This window comes from Phaenicophaeus curvirostris, chromosome 4, assembly GCF_032191515.1.
Source record: "Phaenicophaeus curvirostris isolate KB17595 chromosome 4, BPBGC_Pcur_1.0, whole genome shotgun sequence".
Lineage (NCBI taxonomy): Eukaryota > Metazoa > Chordata > Aves > Cuculiformes > Cuculidae > Phaenicophaeus > Phaenicophaeus curvirostris.
In genome coordinates, this window is record NC_091395.1 from 74496642 (window position 1) to 74517437 (window position 20796).

The 20796-nt window shown below is 37.2% G+C and overlaps 1 protein-coding gene across 2 annotated transcripts in view; it reads right to left on the reverse strand.

Moving 5' to 3' along the window:
* Positions 1–20796, reverse strand: part of CTNNA2 (catenin alpha 2) — a 504365-nt gene that overhangs the window by 370469 nt on the left and 113100 nt on the right. For both annotated transcript variants that reach the window (XM_069856551.1, XM_069856550.1), the window contains exons 4-5: positions 4495–4661; positions 395–514 (exon numbers count right to left, since the gene is read on the reverse strand). In XM_069856551.1, coding sequence (XP_069712652.1) covers positions 395–514; positions 4495–4661 — 287 coding nt within the window. The remainder of the gene's footprint in view (positions 1–394; positions 515–4494; positions 4662–20796) is intronic.

Genomic DNA, 20796 nt, shown 5'->3' on the forward strand with positions numbered 1-20796 from the left:
TGGTTTTAAACGCAAAGTAGATTTCTGTTCTTCCTGAGTTTGAATTATACTAGACTACCAAGAGCTCGTGCTTTACCAGCTGTCAGAGTGACCTCAAATCAGCATAGGTTAGAATTAAATAGGAATAATAATCAAATGAAAACTATCCTTAACCGGCTGAATCACTTGCCTTTTCATTCTTCATTCTGTTATTAATTGCAGCCACTTGGAAAAGATTCTTAAGGAAATAGCATGTTTGAAAAACTTCACCATATTCAAAAAAAACCTTAATGTGATTAAATTATAGGGCAAGACACAGCATTTACTTATTGCACATGTTAAACCAGACTTGCATATAAAATATCAGATCTTCAGAACCAAGACTTTCTCAACCAATGCTTGAAAATGTACTCACCTGTTGTCGTCTAGCAGCTACATAGTTAAGTTTTACCATCTCTTTTCCAAATTCTTTAAAGCGATTTGCTAAATCTTGCTCATTTGTTGCATTTTTCACTGCTTCTAGTGCTTCCTCTACCTAGAATATAATATATCAAGTGTGTTAGCATTCTAAAGCAAGTGCCCTTGTTGACAAAGTCTATAACTATTCTACCAATTATTGTTTATTATATGGACTCAATTTAGCTTCTACATCCATCTCTGTACAGTGGCTTTATGATAGTCCCACTAACTTTAATTAAGTTTCTTAAGAGAGAAGTTGCCTGATGATCATTCTCCATTACTTTCCATTTATTGTTCTTTAATATTATGTAAAACTAATGTAAAAGGTATAACTATATTCTCTTCCCCACTCACAACTATCAGATGAAATTTTGAATATCTGTGGGGTTAAAAAAAAAATAGATGAATACATTAATCGTGTGTAGTATGGGCTTTATAAGAAAACCAAAGGAACCTTTTAATTCTGGAGAAGAAATTACTTTTAAAAAGGAAACTCAAACTTACCATTAAGATTTAAATTTACCCCAATATATCCAAAATATTGAATCATTGTAAAAAAGAAAAGAAAATATGCCTGCAGCCACTCAGTAATGCTGTACCTAACAAGCAGAGATATAAAAGCCCAGTTATACCAACAGGTAATTCTACCAAATCTATCATGAAACTTTACCAAGAAAAGAAACCTGAAGGGATAAAATGCTTTTTTCATTCAATAAGTAAAGGAAATTTTCCTGTTCCTAGATGAGAAATCAAAGCTGTATTTCTAACCCTCATGAGATAAAAACACAATTCTAAATAAAAAAGATAGAGAACTGAAAAGTTTCCATTCAACCCTCTTTCGAAAACCTATTGCTTCAATTCAGAAGAATATGCATAAGCTTTCAAAACCAGATAAATTTTCCCCTCGAAGAGGAACAGATAATTCTTATGGGGATATGCTCCTATGGAAGAACAGAGGTTTGCCACTCACTCTCCAAATGCCACTGTGAATCCATGAATTAAGCAGTAGCTGGTCTCTAATGAATTTAGAAATGAATAATTATGTGTAGATCCTGCTTCTCTTATCATGTGTGTTGCTCTAGCTGAATTTTCCTACCAGTAAGAGTGGATAATTTAATTGTGAGCCTTTACCTCCTTAATGCAGATTTAAGAATATCAACAAATCAAAGGGCTGTAGAGTAGCAACCACATACATTTCTATAGAAAAATGTGTAACTCAATCACATAAATCCATAGTTGTTATGTTAGAAATGTTATCTGAACAAATGCGTGCTATGCTTTATTCAGAAACCAAATACCTCTTCTTTTACCCTGAAAAAGTCCAGCCATTTGAAAAGCTGAATGATCTGACTGCCTTAACCATTAAAACTAATTACAAAAGCATTATTGGATTAAGTAATTTGTTCTTGTAGGATTCCTTGCAAAATATGAACAACTTCTTTTCATATCAAGATGCACTTTCATTGAAACTACCTGAAGCTTTAATCTTTCACATGTTACTAAGGACAAGCACAGGCACGACAAACTGATACACCTTTTCTACGTGCTGTCCATTAAATAAAGTCCTCCATTAAGTAAAATTGCTAGAGGATTTGTTACAGATTCCACTCTCATAATCAGGTTTCTAAAGATGTTGATTGTACTCTATGAATGTCAGTCTAGGCTCAAGCCCATGAAATTCGAAAATGAAGAACCTGTTCATGAGAAGAATTTGCAAGGACCTGAGCACAACCCCCTTTTTTAATTATAATTTGTTTTACAGATTCATGCTGGAGCAAGTTCTCTATCCTCAAATGAACACAACTTCTCTCAACTATACAGATGTATTCCTCTGATTAACTAGCATGTCATTAATTGCAATAGACTCATAATTCTATATGTGTATGATTACGTACTCTATTAGCATATGCTATTTGATGAGTGTTGCACAAGCTTCACTGCAATAAGCACTATTACTTATTTTAGTAATGCAAAATAGAATGTGAAAGAAATGACCGGGTGTGCTTCCAGAAAGCTTCTGCATATATTTGCTCTAAGATATTAATTAAAATGCAGTATTCCCCATGAAGTCTGATGTGTAACTCACATGCTTTCCATGAAAACTGGTTGTAGTACATTTCAGTAAAAATCAGGTTCATAACTCCGATATGCAGAATGAATTCACTTTATTAACTCTATGATTAACTTTGATCACACCAGCCTTTGAATGTTACCTCTGAGTCAATACCAGAGCTGTCCCTTCATCAATGTTGTTAAATAACTAAAATAAACACCTTTTTACTCCCATTTTACTCATTTAAAACTGGTTTGCATTGTAAAATGCAAGCTAAAAATATTTACACTGTCAGTCCTCAGAAATAAATTACCCTTTTTAACCTGAAAAAAAAAAAAAATCTAATTTAAGGTTCCTGATTTGAATTTTGCTAAAAAATACAGAGATGCCCGGCTTCTTGGAAACAGGATCCATAACAGCATCTCACATAGGCAAAGATTACAAACTACATCGCTGTAGGTTGCCCTTGCAAATCGAGGGTGCAAACTGTGTATGTAAATACACCCACTTACAAAACTGTATCAAACGTTTGTGTTTAAAATAACATAGCACATGGCTCTAACAGAAGGAAGACATCTCAGATCCGAGAACAATACTTCTCATCATCTATAAAAGAACTTCAATCTCGATTTTAATCACAATGTTTAGAGAAATCTGTTGTATATAATATTAAAGTGTTATTCTCAGTAGCAAAGTATCATTTGAATTATAGTTGCATAGAATATTATAGTGGGGTAAAATTAAAAGCATGTTGGAGAAATACAATGCTTACAGTGCACATAATCAGAGCCATGTGCTGACAATTACAAGAGCAGCATTCTGTTCGTTAGAGCAGAGCTCACTAGAAGCTGTGCAGAAAAATCTGCTTTTTTCGTTTTGAAAACTGTTTTGAAACTATTTAGCTTATCTGCACAGTTTGCAAGTTAAAGAGTTCTCATTGTTTTCCCAGAACATAATATCTTTGTATAGTTATCCTGTTAAAAACACAAAGAAAAGAAAGATAAGTATTTTTTGTCTTTTATTAGAAAGAGGTAAATTTCCATCTCCTCTGTTAAAGTCACACACAGAGTCTACATGTTTTAAAAAATCTGTGTCTGAGTTTCTGAAAAATTTTGGGATTTTTTCAGAGATTTTTGTTTGTTTGTTTATTTTTTATGCAATAAAATTGAAATAGAAAACAAAAAACCCCATATTTCACATGTTTCAGCTGCAAAGTTTTTTAATATTCCTGTATATAAGTGAATGGTGGCAGTCCTGAATACAAATCCTTACCAAACTATGCGGTAATCTTTAATTTATCTTTACTCTTTTTTCCTTCTTTGATGAGTGATTAGACACTATTGTCTTGCTCCAAATGAAAGATTCAATTCAGACCTCACGCAGAGAAAAACAGTAGAACTGTAGTACCCAAACTCTGCCACAAGATTGCAATACACGACAAGGCCAGAGAGGATAAACCAAAGGGGAGGCAAGTCAAACACATCTGTTCTGTTCAGAGAGCTGCTTAACAGCAGTAAGAGTGCAGACACTAAAGATACTGAGCAATTGAGGGGCAGATTTAGACTAGACATAAGGAAGAATTTCTTCACCATGAGAGTGTTGAGGCACTGGCACAAGTTGCCCAGGGATGTTGTGGCTGCCCCATCCCTGGAGGTGCTCAAGGTCAGGTTGGATGGGGCTTTGAGAACCCTGCTCCAGTGGGAGGGGTCCCTGCCCATGGCAGGGGGGTTGGAACTGGATGATCCAAACTATCCAAACTAGCCAAACTTCTGATCCAAACTATTCTATAATTGCACGATCTTTTACTCTAAGCCTCCAAAAACTATCTTCAAAACCAGAAAATGAATGAGACTTATGTAGAAATAAGACTTCTCTTACTTCGCGTCCAGCACATTAAGAAAGGCAGTGAAATACAACAAGAAATATAAACAGTGACACCCATTACTGATTTGTTCCCTATTTTCCTACACACAAAACCAGTACAAACTATTAAAACTGCATACAATTTTCAGATGCGACAGAAGCCTCATGACATCAGCCATATCAGCCAGGATGAGTAAGCGGGTGACAGCAGAAAGCAAGGCACGAGCAGCCCGCACCATGGTGCCCCGTTTCACTGAGGAACATGGGTCGTCAGCAAACTCCGAAGAGGCAATCCTCATTGTTTCTCCTGGAATGGAAAAAAAAATATAAAATTCGTAATTAAAGATAAGTTTTACACTTGGGGTTTTTTTTACATAAAGTATAAAAAAAATCACTAAATAAACTCATTGTTATTAGGAAGAAAGAGAAGGCTCAGGAGAAATATTTTTTAGAAGATGTGGAGCAACTGCCTCAATACTCTCTGCCTTTTTTCTTTAGTCATAAACCATTCTTTTCTAGAGCTGTCACCAGTAGCAACTAAAAATAAAGGTAAAACAGCAAGACAGACTGCTGAGCGCAACCAGCACAACACATGAAAAACAGCAGCACCTGTTACAGAAATATATAACTCGCCTGTGCTTGTAAGGAGGATGGGACAGAGCACGGCAACAGAATCATCCCAATTGCATCTTTCTACCATTCTGCCTTCCAATTACATCCTTCTTCAGTCTTGCTCCCGAGTCAAATCATACATTCATAGAACAGTTTGCATTGGGGAAGACCTTTAAAAGTAGCTATTGCCCCTAGTCTTATCACTACAAGCCTCTGTAAACAGTTTCTCCCCAGCTTTCTTTTAGCCCCTTTCAGGTACTGGAACATCTTTATTAAGGTCTCCTCGGAGCCTTCTCTTCTTCAGTCTGAACAACCCCAAATCTCTCAGCCTGTCCTCATATGGGATAATATATAATAATTATGTAATAATATATATAATAATTATGTAATAATATATTATTAATTATATTTGTGTTATCGCTTTCTTTACTTATAGTGCACGTAGCACATTAATTATTCTGCCAGGCTGGGCATCTCACCCTTGCATCACTGTCAGGTTGAAGGACTCTGGCTAGCAAGTTGGGTGATGATTATACGTATTTTTTTACTCTTGCAATACTGTTAGCAAAAAGAGTAAAAGAGATTGATAAAGTCTCCTTTAAAATCTCTCATGTACATATTTTCAAATTTACCTGCTCATTATGTTCATCATATTGGCCTCCCAAAACATGACATAGGGACAGAGCTAAACACTCTCTTGCACAACAGCTGAAGTGTGCTGGTGCCTGGAGATATTCTTCATGTTTACCTCCAGGAACCAGGATCTTATTCAACATGGTACTTGGTAACTAAATAAAGAATTTTAAGAACTTTCTCTACTTCTTTTAAGCAGATGGAAGTATTAAGGAAGAATAAGCACTACTTAAAGCTACCAGCACTGAAAGGACGTGAGTTCTTTCCATACAGCTGAGATCTAATAGTTTTCAGCTACTAAAGGAAACAGTGCTTTTAAAACACTAAGATTAGGAGTAGGCTGAAATACAGCCGCAAAAGGAGGACAGGAAGCAGCTGAAGGAAATATCTAATGGAAAAGAAGAGTAAGCCAGGGACAGCACAATGCATTCAGAGAAGGAGGCAAGATTCCCCTTCCTGCTTCATTTACAGCAAGGAATAAATTGCCTAACTGGACATAAAAGATGTTTTAAAATCCTAACCATCTTTCACAGATTTGATAATCTAATTTAAGCCAACACAGAGCATGAAGCTCAACCAAAAAGGCAAATGTTAAACAAAATTATGCAGAAATGAGGTTAACATCACAAGAAGATCAGGCAAATTCTGATATGTAAGACTTAATGAGTGAAAATTATACAACATACCACTGGAAATCAAATAAAGTAATAATTTAATTAATAAAGAAGGGCACATATCTGTTCCTTTCATATACAACACAGAAGGCAGTGAAGTGGCTTCTTCCACAGGATATTTCTTTTTTAACTACCTGAAAAGCAACCATATAATGCATAGACCATACATAAATGTAGAACATTGTATTGTACTTGACTTTCTCATCGACCAGCACCGCCAAGCCCTTCTCTGCAGGGCAGCTCTCAATCACATCTTCCCGCATCATGTAATGAAATTGGGGATTGCCCTGACCCAGGTGCAGGACCTTGCACTTCGCCTTGTTGAACCTCATGAGTTCTCACAGGCCCACTTCTCCAGTCTGTCCAGGTCCTTCCGGATGACATCCCGACCTTCCACTCAGCTTGGTGTCATCTGCAAACTTGCAGGGTGCACTCGATCTCACTGTCAATATCATTGATGAAGATATTAAACAGCATCAGTCCCAGTACGGACCCCTGAGGGACACCACTTGTCATGGATCTCCATCTGGACTTTGAGCCATTGACCACTACTCTTTGAATATGACCGTCCAACCAATTTCTTATCCACTGTACGTACCATCCACCCATCAAATCCATATCTCTCTGACAATCATTGTCAGAGAAAGAGACAATAAAACACACTTCTAAACATTCTTAGATGTTATACTGCTCAGCATCACAGAGTTGAAGTCTGAGGTATTGGTCTTTGCACAGAAACAACAAGGAGGACCACAGTTTGCTCTGCCCACGTTCCCATGTATTCTACCCAGGTGCCAAAAATCACTGAAAGTAGAAGCAAGGAACTCCAAAGCCAAAAATATTTTTCTGACACATACTTTAAATCAAGCAGTTATTGGAAAAAATTATCAACAACACTTGGCTGATAGTGTGCTAAGAATTTCAAATTAAATTCCCAGATTTATAAATATTATTGGGTTTGAGTCCATGGTTTAAAATATTCCATGTAAAGGAGAGGCTGAGAGTCAACACACAACAGCCTAGTCTAGCATGCTAGTGAGGGTTAGATTTTCATGTCCAAACCTAGGAATTTGAGCAAGAATGAGGACAACTGGATTCATCTATGTTACAGCTGGGAAGGCATAATCTTTCCTTTGGTTATTTACTAAAGGAAAACAGCTATCACAACTTTTTGTAGAAAGTTTGATCCAATATGCACTCTCAGAGCATATTCAGCTGATGGATCCCAGGGGGGATGCATGCAACTGTATAAAAGGCCCATCGAGGCTTTCCCCTATTTAAGCTCTAAGTTGGATTCAGATGAGATGGAAGTGACTCTGAGCATCCAGCAATAAAGCTTCTGTATGTGAAAGTAACTTTAGGTATAACCAGGATAAGACAAAACGGCAGCCAAAGTAACCTTTGGATTCTGGAATCAAATACCTACAAACTATTTAATTTCCATTTTGGTACTGAAGAGATTTTACAGTTTTCTGCCAAATTATCAGTCTGTAGCTACAAATAAATATTAATATTGAAATATGAAACCAGGAAATGATATTTGGTAATTGGCCAGTGGCATCTGGAAAGCAGGCAATAAGATTATCTTCCTTAGGCTTCACTATGCAAGGAGATACAATTGGCAAATGCATTTGAAAATCAGCACTCATGGACAGAGGGAAAATAGGCAGAGGGTCAAAACAACAATCTAAAAAGGCTGGATTAATTATTTAATGTTGGAAACCTAAAGTTAGGTGAAATAAATTCCCTCTGGAATAATTAAGTAGAATGCATTAAACAGACATACATAAGGAAATCAAAAAATTACTAATATAAAAGTTCATAGAGGGTCATAGAATCATAAAATCAGAGAATTATTTGGGTTGGAAGGCTCTTTAAAGATCATCCCATCCCAAGTCGCCTGCCATAGGCAGAGACACCTTCCAATGGATCAGGTTACCAAAGCCTCACCAACCTGGCCTTGAACCCTTACAGGGATGGAGGATCCATGACTTCCATGCGGAACCTGGATTGTTTTAACCTTATAAAGAACTAATTGTTCTCATTTAAACTCTAATAACCTAGAAAGCCAGATGTTACTGGGAGGAAGGAGTGCCTATCTCGGCGACAATTAAAGTATATTCGTCCTTGTACAGCAATGGTACCAAACTATTCGGAGGCCAATGTTAATACTGGAGCTACAGCTAGTCAAATTATTTTTCAGATACATCTTTTTATCTGGAAAAAGCCAACCCTACTTTCAGATATCCATTTCCTTCCAAATTCATTTCAAGTTATTCTGTGATCTATATTAAATTACTGTCAGTGAAAATTAGGTCAACACCACAAACACAGACATCTTGGGCCATCGGGTCTGCTTCCTTGCCACTGCAGACAGTCATGTCATAATATAATTAATAATAATCTTAATATGATAATAACTACACTCTCAAACTTATCAAGCTTCCATCTTAGAAGCAGCTCAGACACTTAACCTCAATTAATCCTAGTGGAAGCAGGAAACAAATTCTAATATGAACTCTAGAATCTGACAGGTTTTTTTCATTAGAGACACTAATTCCATGAAGACTGTATTTATAGATAATTTATATTCATTTCTCCTCATACCTCATTTGTCCTTCAATTTAAGTATTCATCTTCCACTATGTTTCCTATTGCCCCTTTTTTGCTTCACGCAATTTGCAATGAGCCAAGACAGATGAAAGGCAGTACTTTGGTCTCTTCTTATTGCCTAGAATATCCATTTCTATAATCATTTCAGTAGCCCTGTGAAACAATTATGTTCCTGGACTGCATGTGATAATAACTGCAGTATTGAAGGAAATATCATTTGCAGCTATGAGAAATTCACCTGATCCCTTGCAGCATTCATAAGCCTTTTTTTTGTTAGACAAAGTGTGTCAGGCATTTTCTCACTAAATTCTGTGGCACCTTGCTTTCAGAAAATAGGATGCCTCTAAATTTACATTTTGTAATTAGAATGTCTTAGTTGCGTTAGAAGTGATTTAAAAAAAAAAAAAAAACAACATTCAGTGGAGAAAGCCCCTAGCAGCCACATTAAGAAATGTTCATCATAAAAGCAAAAGAAAACAAAAATCACTAATCAAAACAAAAAATAACCAAAACCTTTGCCCACTCCAAAAAATTCCTCAACGCTGAAATCTAGCTTAATTCCTTAATTCAAATTGTTATGGATAGAACTGCTGCTTCTGTGAAATTAGGACTCATTGATCGACAGCGTTTCAAGCCCTTAAATCCATTTTGCATGGAGGCGTAAATTTTTTTGTCTTTTAGAATTATTTTCTTTTTGCCCAGTGCAGCCCCATCCTTGGAGATGGGGAAAAAAAGCCATCTGGACAAAGTCCTGAGCAACCAGCTCTAGGTCTCCCTGCTTGAGCGGAATAGACCATATGACTTCCAGAGGTCCTTTTCAACCTCAACCATTCCATGTTTCTGTGAATATGATAACAGCCACACAATAAGCCTTTCCTGCACTAGAAGATGTGTCCAAAGCTATTACTTAAATTGTGAAATCATCAGCTTAAGAAAGATCAAACATACAGCCATTGTCTCCCAGCATCATTATCAAACCATTTAGCTTGTTCTGATAGGATCTAACTGAGGGACCTACTCTCTTGTCCTTCCTTGAGTGGCAATGGACTAAAGCTCTAAATGGTTAATACTCTGAGGAAACGTCATTTTTCCAAAGCCTTGAAGTTTTTATTAAGAGATAGAAGGTGGTGAACACAAAACAGCAATGTAAAGAACTGTTGTGATCAGTAAGGGATGTTTACGGTACTCCAAACACTTGGAAATAACTAATGAAACAATGACTGCTTGACTGTATGTACCATTCCTGAACAGCTCTCAATTGGAAGAAACCAATAAAGCTAATTGATCCACCTTTTAGATTGTGCTTTTTGTTCTACGTGCCCAAAATTAAAAAGACGTGACAACTAATCCATGACTTCATTATTTCAGACTGCTCGTCTTGTAATTAAAGCAAAAACACTGTTATGAAGCTGTTCTAAATTATAATGCATGGATCCAAACTGAGTTGCAGATTCCATATAGAATAGTATTGATGACATTAAATGATAACATGACAGATTTGAATAATCCATAATTGCTAATAGGGTCAATTTCAATAATTAAGCGGGTTTTTAATCCTTCCCTCATGGACGTTGTCGCATTATTAAAACAAACAAAACAAAACCCTTCATGATGCAAAGATCTGTTCTGGGCCCCTCACCACAAGAAGGATGTTGAGGCTCTGGAGCGAGTCCAGAGAAGAGCAACAAAGCTGGTGAGGGGGCTGGAGAGCAGGTCTTACGAGGAGCGGCTGAGAGAGCTGGGGGTGTTTAGCCTGGAGAAGAGGAGGCTGAGGGGAGACCTCATTGCTCTCTACAACTACCTGAAAGGAGGTTGTAGAGAGGAGGGTGCTGGGCTCTTCTCCCAAGTGACAGGGGACAGGACGAGAGGGAATGGCCTCAAGCTCCACCAGGGGAGATTTAGGCTGGACAGTAGGAAAAAATTCTTCACAGAAAGGGTCATTGGGCACTGGAACAGGCTGCCCAGGGAGGTGGTTGAGTCACCTTCCCTGGAGGGGTTTAAGGCACAGGTGGACGAGGTGCTAAGGGGAATGGTTTAGTGTTTGATAGGAATGGTTGGACTCGATGATCTGGTGGGTCTCTTCCAACCTGGTTATTCTATGATTCTATGATTCTATCTGCAGTTTTATCTCCTTTAGATTCATCTAGAAACACACCAAATAAAAGTACGACCACCTACTGCCCATTCCAGCACCAACAGTCTGGTTTTTTGATTTTTAATGAACTAAATCTGGTCTTTGATGGTTCTCACTGTCTATATTCCTCCTACCTTAATAAACATATTGATTATTTTCTCCATATCTTAAAATGTCACATTTTGTTCACAGTACTTTAAAATCCACTGTCCATAACTGAAAAGAGTTTATTTCAGTAGTAATCTCTGTTTGACATTGTACAATTATTTGTTAAAGTTTGGGAAATAATTTCTATTTTCATACTGAAGAATGCTGTATACTACTAAACACATATACACATTAAAAACGCTATCCAGAATTCCCAAAGCCTCACACAAACAGCTGGTTTTTTTCATCTCCCCTTCTCTAATACTTTTCTTCCAAAATCTTTACTACTATTTCCCTAAACTCATCTCCCCTTTCACTTGCAGCTGGGATCATCATATTAATACATTTCAAGGCCAGAAAAGGCCATATATGATCTAGCCTGATCTTTTCCCATTACCTTTCAGCTACTAGAGCCGCGTATCTCTGGAATTGATTATAATGACCATCTAGTTCACTTAAATTTGTCTCACTTTAAGTGTGACATTTAGATGGAGTGATGGAAGATGAATCACTGTGTATTTTAAAGCACAATGGATATCCTTAAAGCTACTATGCATTTTAGATTCAATATTCACGTTTAGATCCAATAGCACACTATCTCCTTCACTTCATAGACCATTAAAATACGTAATTTTAATTAACCCAACTACTTCCTTCCTTAGCGACAGTAAAATACCAAGAAGGCAGAACTTAGATATTTAGCCACATAGCTATGACAACCTAAAACAATTATTTCACAAATGTTACATATTAGAAAGGACTTTTCTAATTAACAGTCAGATTAATAGTGCATTTGAAACATCAATGATAAGCCACTTAAGTACAATAAAACATTAATTAAATTTCAATTCAGAAGTAAATTGGTTTTGGATGTGAGAATACATTACCATTTCTAATCCTTCCTTGTCTACACCTCTCAGCTATTCTGCAGTTTAACATCCCTCAGGGACAAACTAAACAACTGATTAGCCTTCACTGAACTGCAGAGTTCATGAATGCCAATGTGAACATCTCAGATGGTCAACATTGAGGCTGCTGCCAGGGAACAGGAAAACACACTGGGATTCTTAAGATATCAAGAAACATACAAGCAACTTGAAAAATTCAAATTCAATTAAATTATAAAGTGGCCTTATTTGTATCCTGGCAAAAGTCATGCAGCTGAATCTCAATGTTCTACAAAAGATAAGAAATATGTTTCTTTTATCTCACAGTAGCACCAGTGTTGCCGAATTGGCTCTCCCCTTTCTTTGTTCCACTGGCCTGATAAAACGCACTGTCCAAGGCTATATACAAGCTAGTTTGCTCCCCCACTCCAGCTGGTATATATACCCCAATAACAGCATATCTTTTCTAAGGAAATCTGAGTGTGCTTGTTTGAGTAGTTCAGATACAGAAAGTGGCAGGACTATCTTCCAACAATTAGTATGAAGCAGAACAGATTTCAGCCATGCAGCAAGATACTGGGATGCGTAATTCAGCACTGCAGGAAGCCTCTTGTTTCATTGTACAGCTAACAGTTTTCCCACAACTTCTATGCTTATTCTAAAAATTGGAGATTTCTAATTAAAAGTAAAAAGTGCTTCCTTCTTTACCAACTAGCTGCGGAACTGAGACACGACATTCAAAGCAGTAGAAAATTTCATCACATAGAAAAAACTATTCAAATTACTACAGAGACAACTGCAAGAAAAAGTTGCCAGCTTTTTGATGAACATTGCAGAGCAAATTTATTAGAATTGTTATTGTAAAATATGACTAAAACAAATACAATTGACAAAGAAAAACCTTTTTCTACAAATCCTAGTAATTAGTCTTTAATTTAATCATTTAATGGGTTTCTTTATAACAATTTATGAATTGCAAAGAGAATTGTGAGTAATAAATTTGAGTGGAATGCATAAGGTGTAGAAAGGAACAATTGAATAACCCAAACAGCTTTCCTACAGGCATATAAAAGGAAGCACTCTAAGAAAACTATAGTGGAATTCTTCACTAGGCAGAAGTCCATCATTCTGGATATTACTTTCATTCTGGGGCTTGAAGAAGCTTACAAATACTATACAGGCAAGTAAATTAGCGGGTAGATTATATCTATGCCCCAGGCACTGTGAACTAAGTTCATAATCATAATTAGAATCAGTTCCATGATTCTCTATTATCACATTAAAAAATTGCCCAATTAAAAGTTGGGTTGAAATTGATATTTTTTTGTGATAAGCTTCAGTTTCAAAGGGTTGATATTTTCCAGCAAGTTGTGTTTGCTTAACAAAATTTATTTAAAATTCCCAGCAAGCTTTGGGGACAGAAGGAACAGTAGGTTATGCTGTCATCTCATGGAAAACACTCTGGGGAGGTGGGTAGGACTGATGATGAGACTGATAAGCTCACTAGATGGTTTAAGGGGTCATTTTATATCCCTCCTAACTTATGCTTTTTCTTATACTTGATTCTATCTATGAATGACTTGACAGAAGCCATAAGAGAAGCAGTGACCTTCTGGCTTGGAACAGAGCACGTTTCCAAGCACACTGTTGTCAAGGGATTGATATAGTAAGAGGTATTGCTGCTTTCTGATGAGCCTGAGATAAAGAAAATGGACACATTATGAAAATGATGGAAGCATTCACCATATTCTTAATATCATTGTTAAAAATCTGGGGGAAAATGCAGTTAAAAGAAATTCTGACTGGAATTAAGGGGACAGATGTTATTGTTGGAGAATTTAGGGTTTGGTGGACAAGACAGAACAATAACAGGAAAAAATTAAATGCAAAGATTGAAAAGGGACTTCAGTATGAAATAGCATGAGAAAGGAGAAAAGCAGAGCAACGAGAGACACCAGCACAGGGATAGTCTATCATATAGGCTTAAAATAAGAAAATAAGAATGAAGGCTATAAAGAACACACAGGAGAGCACTTGCAGGTTTACACAGAGCAACAGATAGAAGGCAGCACAGCAGCACTTTTAAAGAAAGTTATTTCACTTCCACTATCTGTTCACATAATCTGCATGTATTATTTACGGTAACCTATATATGAGACATGATGCAGTTATTCTTAAAACATAAAAGAACTTGTCAAGGATTTCTTAAATCATACCCAAAGCATCAGTCTACATGAAAACTATGTTTCTCTTTCCAAAATCGGGAAATTACATGAAAAAAATAATTTTCACAAACTATGATGATATTTCATCTAAAATTGACTTGGAAACGTTTTAAAACCCTCACATTTCACTGGCAGTTCCAGTTGGAATTCGTGTATAGTACAGGTGTTAATAGAAAACAGCCTTTTACATAACTACACCCAATGCACGAATGTTCCAGAACTGCAAGGGCATCCCTGCAGAGAGATAAAGAGATACCTGAACTTAATACTGTAAAATTACACCTTGATGCAGGGATCAAACCACAAAGCTGAGCTAGGGACCACCACTAATCCAGAGAATGGCAGATCACTATGGTTTGGATAATCATAGAATAATAGAATGCTTTGGGTTGGAAAGTGTGAGCATGAAAGATTTCACTGTGGCATGTGTGCTGGGACAAGTGATCGATGCCTTGACATACCCGTGATATTAACAGTAAGCACAGAGCAAACAGCCCGTGTTCTCAGCTTGCTAGCTTGTTGAGACCTTGGAATCTTTATTAAGACGCGTGAGTTAATAACAAAAGAATGCACTGGATGGAAAACACGAAGATAAGGGGCACATCTGTGGAAAATAGGGGGTTGCGCTCTATCGTTGTACTGTGGGATTCTCACAGGTGGAAATTCACTGGGATAGCTGTTATTGGATAGAGAAACACTATGTAAGGTTTGCATCTTCTCAATAAAGGTGATTCCACTTGTTGCCTCATCGACAGGGTCCATGCCTTAATCGCTACAGGAAAGACCTTTTGCAGGTCACCTACTCCAGCCCCTGATATTGCACATAATGAGAGGTTCATAAGCAATACATGATTATTGTAAGTTTTTTAATGTGAAAAAGACCATCACTTATGAAAGCTGCAAGTATAGGTGTCACTGTAGAAGAAACATGAGAGATGAAAAAAGTGCATTCAACCAGCAGCAATAATCAACCATCAGTCCACACAGATTTCTATGCTAACCTAGTGAAAGTATCTCTGCCACTTAACCAAACATATTTAGAGCTAATTGACTATTTCTATCACACAAAAGGCAGAAAAAGGGGATTGGATTAGTCAGGAAAATCACAGACAATGTGCAGAAAAAAAAAAAAGGGGAGGGTGAACCATGGAAAGGAAAGTAGAAATAAAGATAAACAAACAATGAAAATGAAGTTTATTCTACCCTGCAACCTCAAGGTATCCTTTGTAAAGAATCAAAAACGGGCCAAAATGGCTTTTTAAGCACTGTGTATCATCCTTACATTCAACCAGGATGCATTATATGCAGGACAGGGATACAGGACTGCTAAGATTCCTAGCTGCTTGCTTCCTCCTGCAGTCATAGCATGAAGTCCTCCAGTACACACCATCAACTGAGAGATTCATACTACAGCTCTCTGCCACCTTCTGCCTCTGTTATTGCTGTGTGTGGGTTATTCCAGAACCTCATTCTTCTGACTTTGAAACTTTCTTTTAATTCCCCAGCGTACAGTACTAATAAGGAATTTACACCTATTTCTTTCTCTTCCAGTGTTATGCTATAAAGTCAACATAATTTCTGCTATGCCCAGGTATCTATAAAGGACAGGCTTGAACAGTATTTTTTTCTATTAGCTATGCAGACTCCAAACAAAGAGAAAGAGGGTTTGTTTTTTTTTTCTGCATGCAAAGCATTCTTCAATGTAGAGGCAATAGGGAAGGAGCACAATACAAGAAAAATGAGAGAAGAAAATGGAAACTGCTTCAGCCAGTGGGAAATATACTAAGATTAACTAAATAGCAGCTTAATGCAGGCATATGTTTGCAGACAATCATATCCAGCAAGTTAGCCATAAAATAACAGCATGATCAAAGCAATAAAATTAAGAGTGATATAAAACCATAAGGTCCAGAAGGAACAGGTGAAAGGAAGACAGGGTTGATATTTTTTTTTCTGAAGAAAAACAACATATGTTTCATCAAATACTGTAGAAATCACATAATAATATAAACAGAGGATTAAACTGAATTATCTGCCATTAAAAAAAACGTGAAAAAAAAACCAAGCACAGTTCTGAAAATCAAATTTCAAACAACCATGGATGAATGAGATTTGCAAACACCACAAATCAAAATCAGTGCAGAGTCTAGACTTTTATTTTTAGTAGCTATAAAAATAGTTCTAAATTCCGTAAGCACTACAGAGCAGTCTCCTTTTCCAGTTTTCATATATAAACAGCACCCATAAGAACTTCCTGTCTTAAGACTTAGGAAGTATTTGCCTCTGATTAAAAGACGAAAACTGAGAAAAAAACATGACATCTAGTGATCAGAATACTATAATTTTACACTTCTCAGAAGAAAGCAGCATGTGTAATTTAATCATAATATTTTATAGTCCCTGGCTTTGTGAAGTATTCCTCAGAAGACTGGCCTTTATAATTTCTGAAAAATATACTTCAGAGATTGAGTGTTTAAAATGGTAAATGGAAGGAGAATAAATTTAAGTCTTTTATGTTTTGACCAAGCACCTTTTAGGACTCAGACATCAGAACCTGTATTTCAAATTTTCATATTGTCTTTTTTTAATGCCTCCCTCATTGACTACAGAATTCTGAAACCATACCCAAAATTAAAGCCTTATCTGTATGAGAGAATGTAGATTCTGCACAAGTGCTTTTCAAGCTGGATGACTGCCATGGGAAATGCAGTCAAAATCAAGAACATAGAAAGAAATATACTTTAGGCAAGGAGAACAGCGGGGGGTTCAGGGAAGATTCTGCATTTATGCTTTATCTGCGTATTACTCCAAGGACTGCCTATATCTTTGTCATTAATTGTGACTGGGTAGGTAGCAGAAACAATCCTGGTAACACCAGTCAGAAGCCAAAGTTTTCATTTTTCAGATGAGTTACAGTGCTATTTACAATTACATTCTGAACAGAAAGCCCTTCGCTTTTCTGAACTGGAAACATAATTTACCACCTCACTTACCACACTTAGTCAACAGAACAAAAATCTTTGCAATGAACTTGTTAGTAACTTTTTTTTCTGTGTAACCATTACTCTTGAAATTTTCCATGTATTGTGCTTGAAAGACTGAAAATCCTGTTTTCGTTATTCAGCACAGTGAGAGGGGAAGGATCGGAGAGGCAGAGGCAACAGGATGGGATAATGATGGTGGTGCAGAAGGAAACATCTTTCCCTTTGGGTCAAGGTTGGCTTTGTAACACATCCCATATTATCCACCAGTTCTTCATCCTAAGCAATGTGACTGAAGCATAAAGTAATGACCAAATATCAATCTCATCTTAACTTTCTTCCCTGGACAGACTTCTTCCCAATTTACACATCCAAGACAGTGTCTCCACACTGTTCCTGGTCCCCCTTTTACCCAATCTCCCTTAGCCCTATCCGTTACTACACTAGCTGATGCAACTCACATTATCTTCACTCTGTTGAAAACTTACACGGAAAACTTCAATGGAAGATCTAGAGGCCAACTACACACAGTTATCTGAGGTCACTCCATTGCCAAGCTGAAAGGAATCTCCATCCATATACTTTTAATCTGACTGAGGCTGTAAAATCACTTATTCTTCAGTTCAAAGGGTGAATCAAGCTTTTTTTTTTTTTTTTTTAATAATGTTGGGACAAATAAAAAGAAATTTCTGCCCAGTGAATCAACAGTGATTTCAATCACTCAGCTGTGATCCAGATGACGTTTCACTAGCACAAAAATTAGAACAGCTTCAAAAGGAGAGGCTGAGATGCTCATCCCATGGCGCTCTATAGCTTTACAGTAACAGACTTCTTCTCAGAGGTCAGAGACTTCAATTCAAATCTCTGTATTGAATTGCGCACAGAGAGGAATTAAATACAGATTTCACGCAAGCTGAAAAATCTTCTTGCAGAACATTGTTCATGGTTTTCTCAGAATTTAATTGAAAAGGCTCTGCATTTAATACTGCTGGGGATTACTGTGTGTGGACTAAGCCTACCCAGTTCGAGAATTACTGCTGAAAGACAGAACAGTCAGGCTAACTGTCTATGGTACCTCTTCCAATTTGTAAGACCCAATTTTATTTATTTGTATAAATACCAGTGAAACTATTTTCCACAATTGACCTGAATTCAGAAATTTCATGCATACTAATCACCCTGTGATTAGTGGTAGAGTAAAATATTTACTGAAAAATATGCCCTAGTTACAATCCCTTGACAGATTTTTTTTTTAATATAACTGTGGTGTATTGCTGTGATCCTTTGTCAAATAAAACCTTTCTTAACAGAAATATTGTCTTTAAAGGAACAAGGAGTAATTTCACGATTTGATTTTAAAATGCAAGTCAAATATTTCTGGAAGACACACTATTTCTATATCTTTCAATTTGTGAGTATAATTTAATTTTTGACAACTGTCAGAAGTTGACCTTCTAAAGTGATTTCATTCTTCCCTGCTCATCACGATAGTAATAAAATCTTCCAGAAAGACAATATAAATAAACACAGTAGGAAGAAGTAAAAATCACCTTATAAATTAATTTATATTATTTTTCAAACGTATATCACCGTGGTTTTGTAAAATCTGGCTCAAACTGTCATATTTGGGCAATATATCATATGTCAACCACAAACATTTCTTGGAGATGTAGCTTCTTTCATGAATTTAAACAACAATGGGCTTAAACAAAATACTGAATAGCGAAATGAATACTAGAAAAGCTCCAGCCAAGTCTGTAAAAGAAATAAATCTGAAAATGGTGCAGGGAATAAGCATAGGCTCTCAGTCCATCGGCTTTACCAAGAACAAGGATCATCATCATATCAAGACCTCCCCAACTGCCTGAACCATTAAGGACATGTACAGAAAAACACCTGTACACATTTCATTTACCTCTACTTTTAGCATCTTGCTCAAAGATACAGGACTCATTATGGGATGCAGGCAAAGAACATTTTAGCATCGCACAAGCATTGTAATTGGATGTTTAGAAGGGGAACCAAAGCTGGGCAAAAGGAACGACCAAGATGATTTGGAGAGGAATAAGCATAGAAAAATGGAGGCATAAGAGGATAAAGGGGGCCAGCCGAGTGTGAACAAATTGCTGGTCAGTGCATTTGTTTGGCCTTGCCTTGGGCCAGATTTCTGATTTTCATCTGCTGGGGAGACCACAGTGTCTGAAGTCAACTGAGCATTTGCTTTCAAGGGCTTGTGTCTGTGTGTGTATTAAGGAATGAGGCAACTGGAGAGCCCAGAGTCAAGGGACCAGCTACAGGATAGATTGAGATGGTAAACCAAGCCAGCAGAGAGATCTACATTACAGGATATGAATATAGGTATTTCCAACAAACAGACCTTCAATCCTCACCAGCTAGAGAGGGGAAGAAAATAAAGCACTTGGTGCTGTTGGATTTGAGTGTCGAGTGTCTGATTTGTGTGCTCAGCCTCGTAAATATATACATGTATATATAAATAATCATAGAATGGTTTGGGTTGGAAGGGAATTTAAAGCCCATGCCATTCCACCCCCTGCCATGGGCAGGGACACCTCCCACTAAACCAGTCTGCCATCCAACCTGGCCTTGAACACTTCCAGGGAAGGGTCATCCACAGCTTCCTCAGGCAACCTGTGCTAGTGTCTCACCACTCCCATCATGAAGAATTTCTTCCTAAGGTCTAATCTAAATCTTCACCTCTCCAACTTAAAGACATTCCCCCTCATCCTATCGCTACAGGACCTTGTAAAAAGTCTCTTCCCATCTTTCGTGTAGGCTCCCTTCAGGTACTGGAAGGTCTTCTATAAGACCTAGAGTCTTCTCCAGAGCTGTACAAGCTGTACATGCATCTTTTTGTGCATGTGCCTGCTACATGCTCAGCTTCATTCCTGCTTGGACCTGGGGCCATGGAACTGCAGCAGCCTCATTACTGGATTTGGGAACCCCTAACACTACTTATCTGGTACAATAACTCTTTGAGATTCTGTACAATGTTGTTCTTTCATCAGAACTGTTTTAAATCATTATAGAAGAGGAACTCTATGTCTTTCAGAAGCTAAATTTTCAGCTGAAAGATAATTATGGATTTGAAAAGGGTCTGAAAGAGCTAGCATTAGAGTATTTGCATAGAATGGCATTTAGCATGCCATATTCTTAGGATAAGCACTGCAAACTTGAATAACAATTGAAAATGCTCCCAAATATAACAAGCAATTCAAGATAGATTACGAATATTTTTGAATAGCAAAATAGTTTTCTCAGTCTACAGCCTCAGTGCCTTGCTAAATATAAGACTTCAAATCTTCATGCTCAAAGCTTCCTGCTGGACAGGCAGGAGCCAACAGAGATACTGGAAAAAAGCGAGTTGCACAGTACCTCATCATTGGCAATATTTTTCAAAATAGAGAACATGCTTATTCTACACACAGGTTCTTCCGAAGTGCAGACCGAGATTCACTCTCCCATTAGAAGGATTGACCCGATGATCCAGTGGGTCTCTTCCAACCTGGTTATTCTAT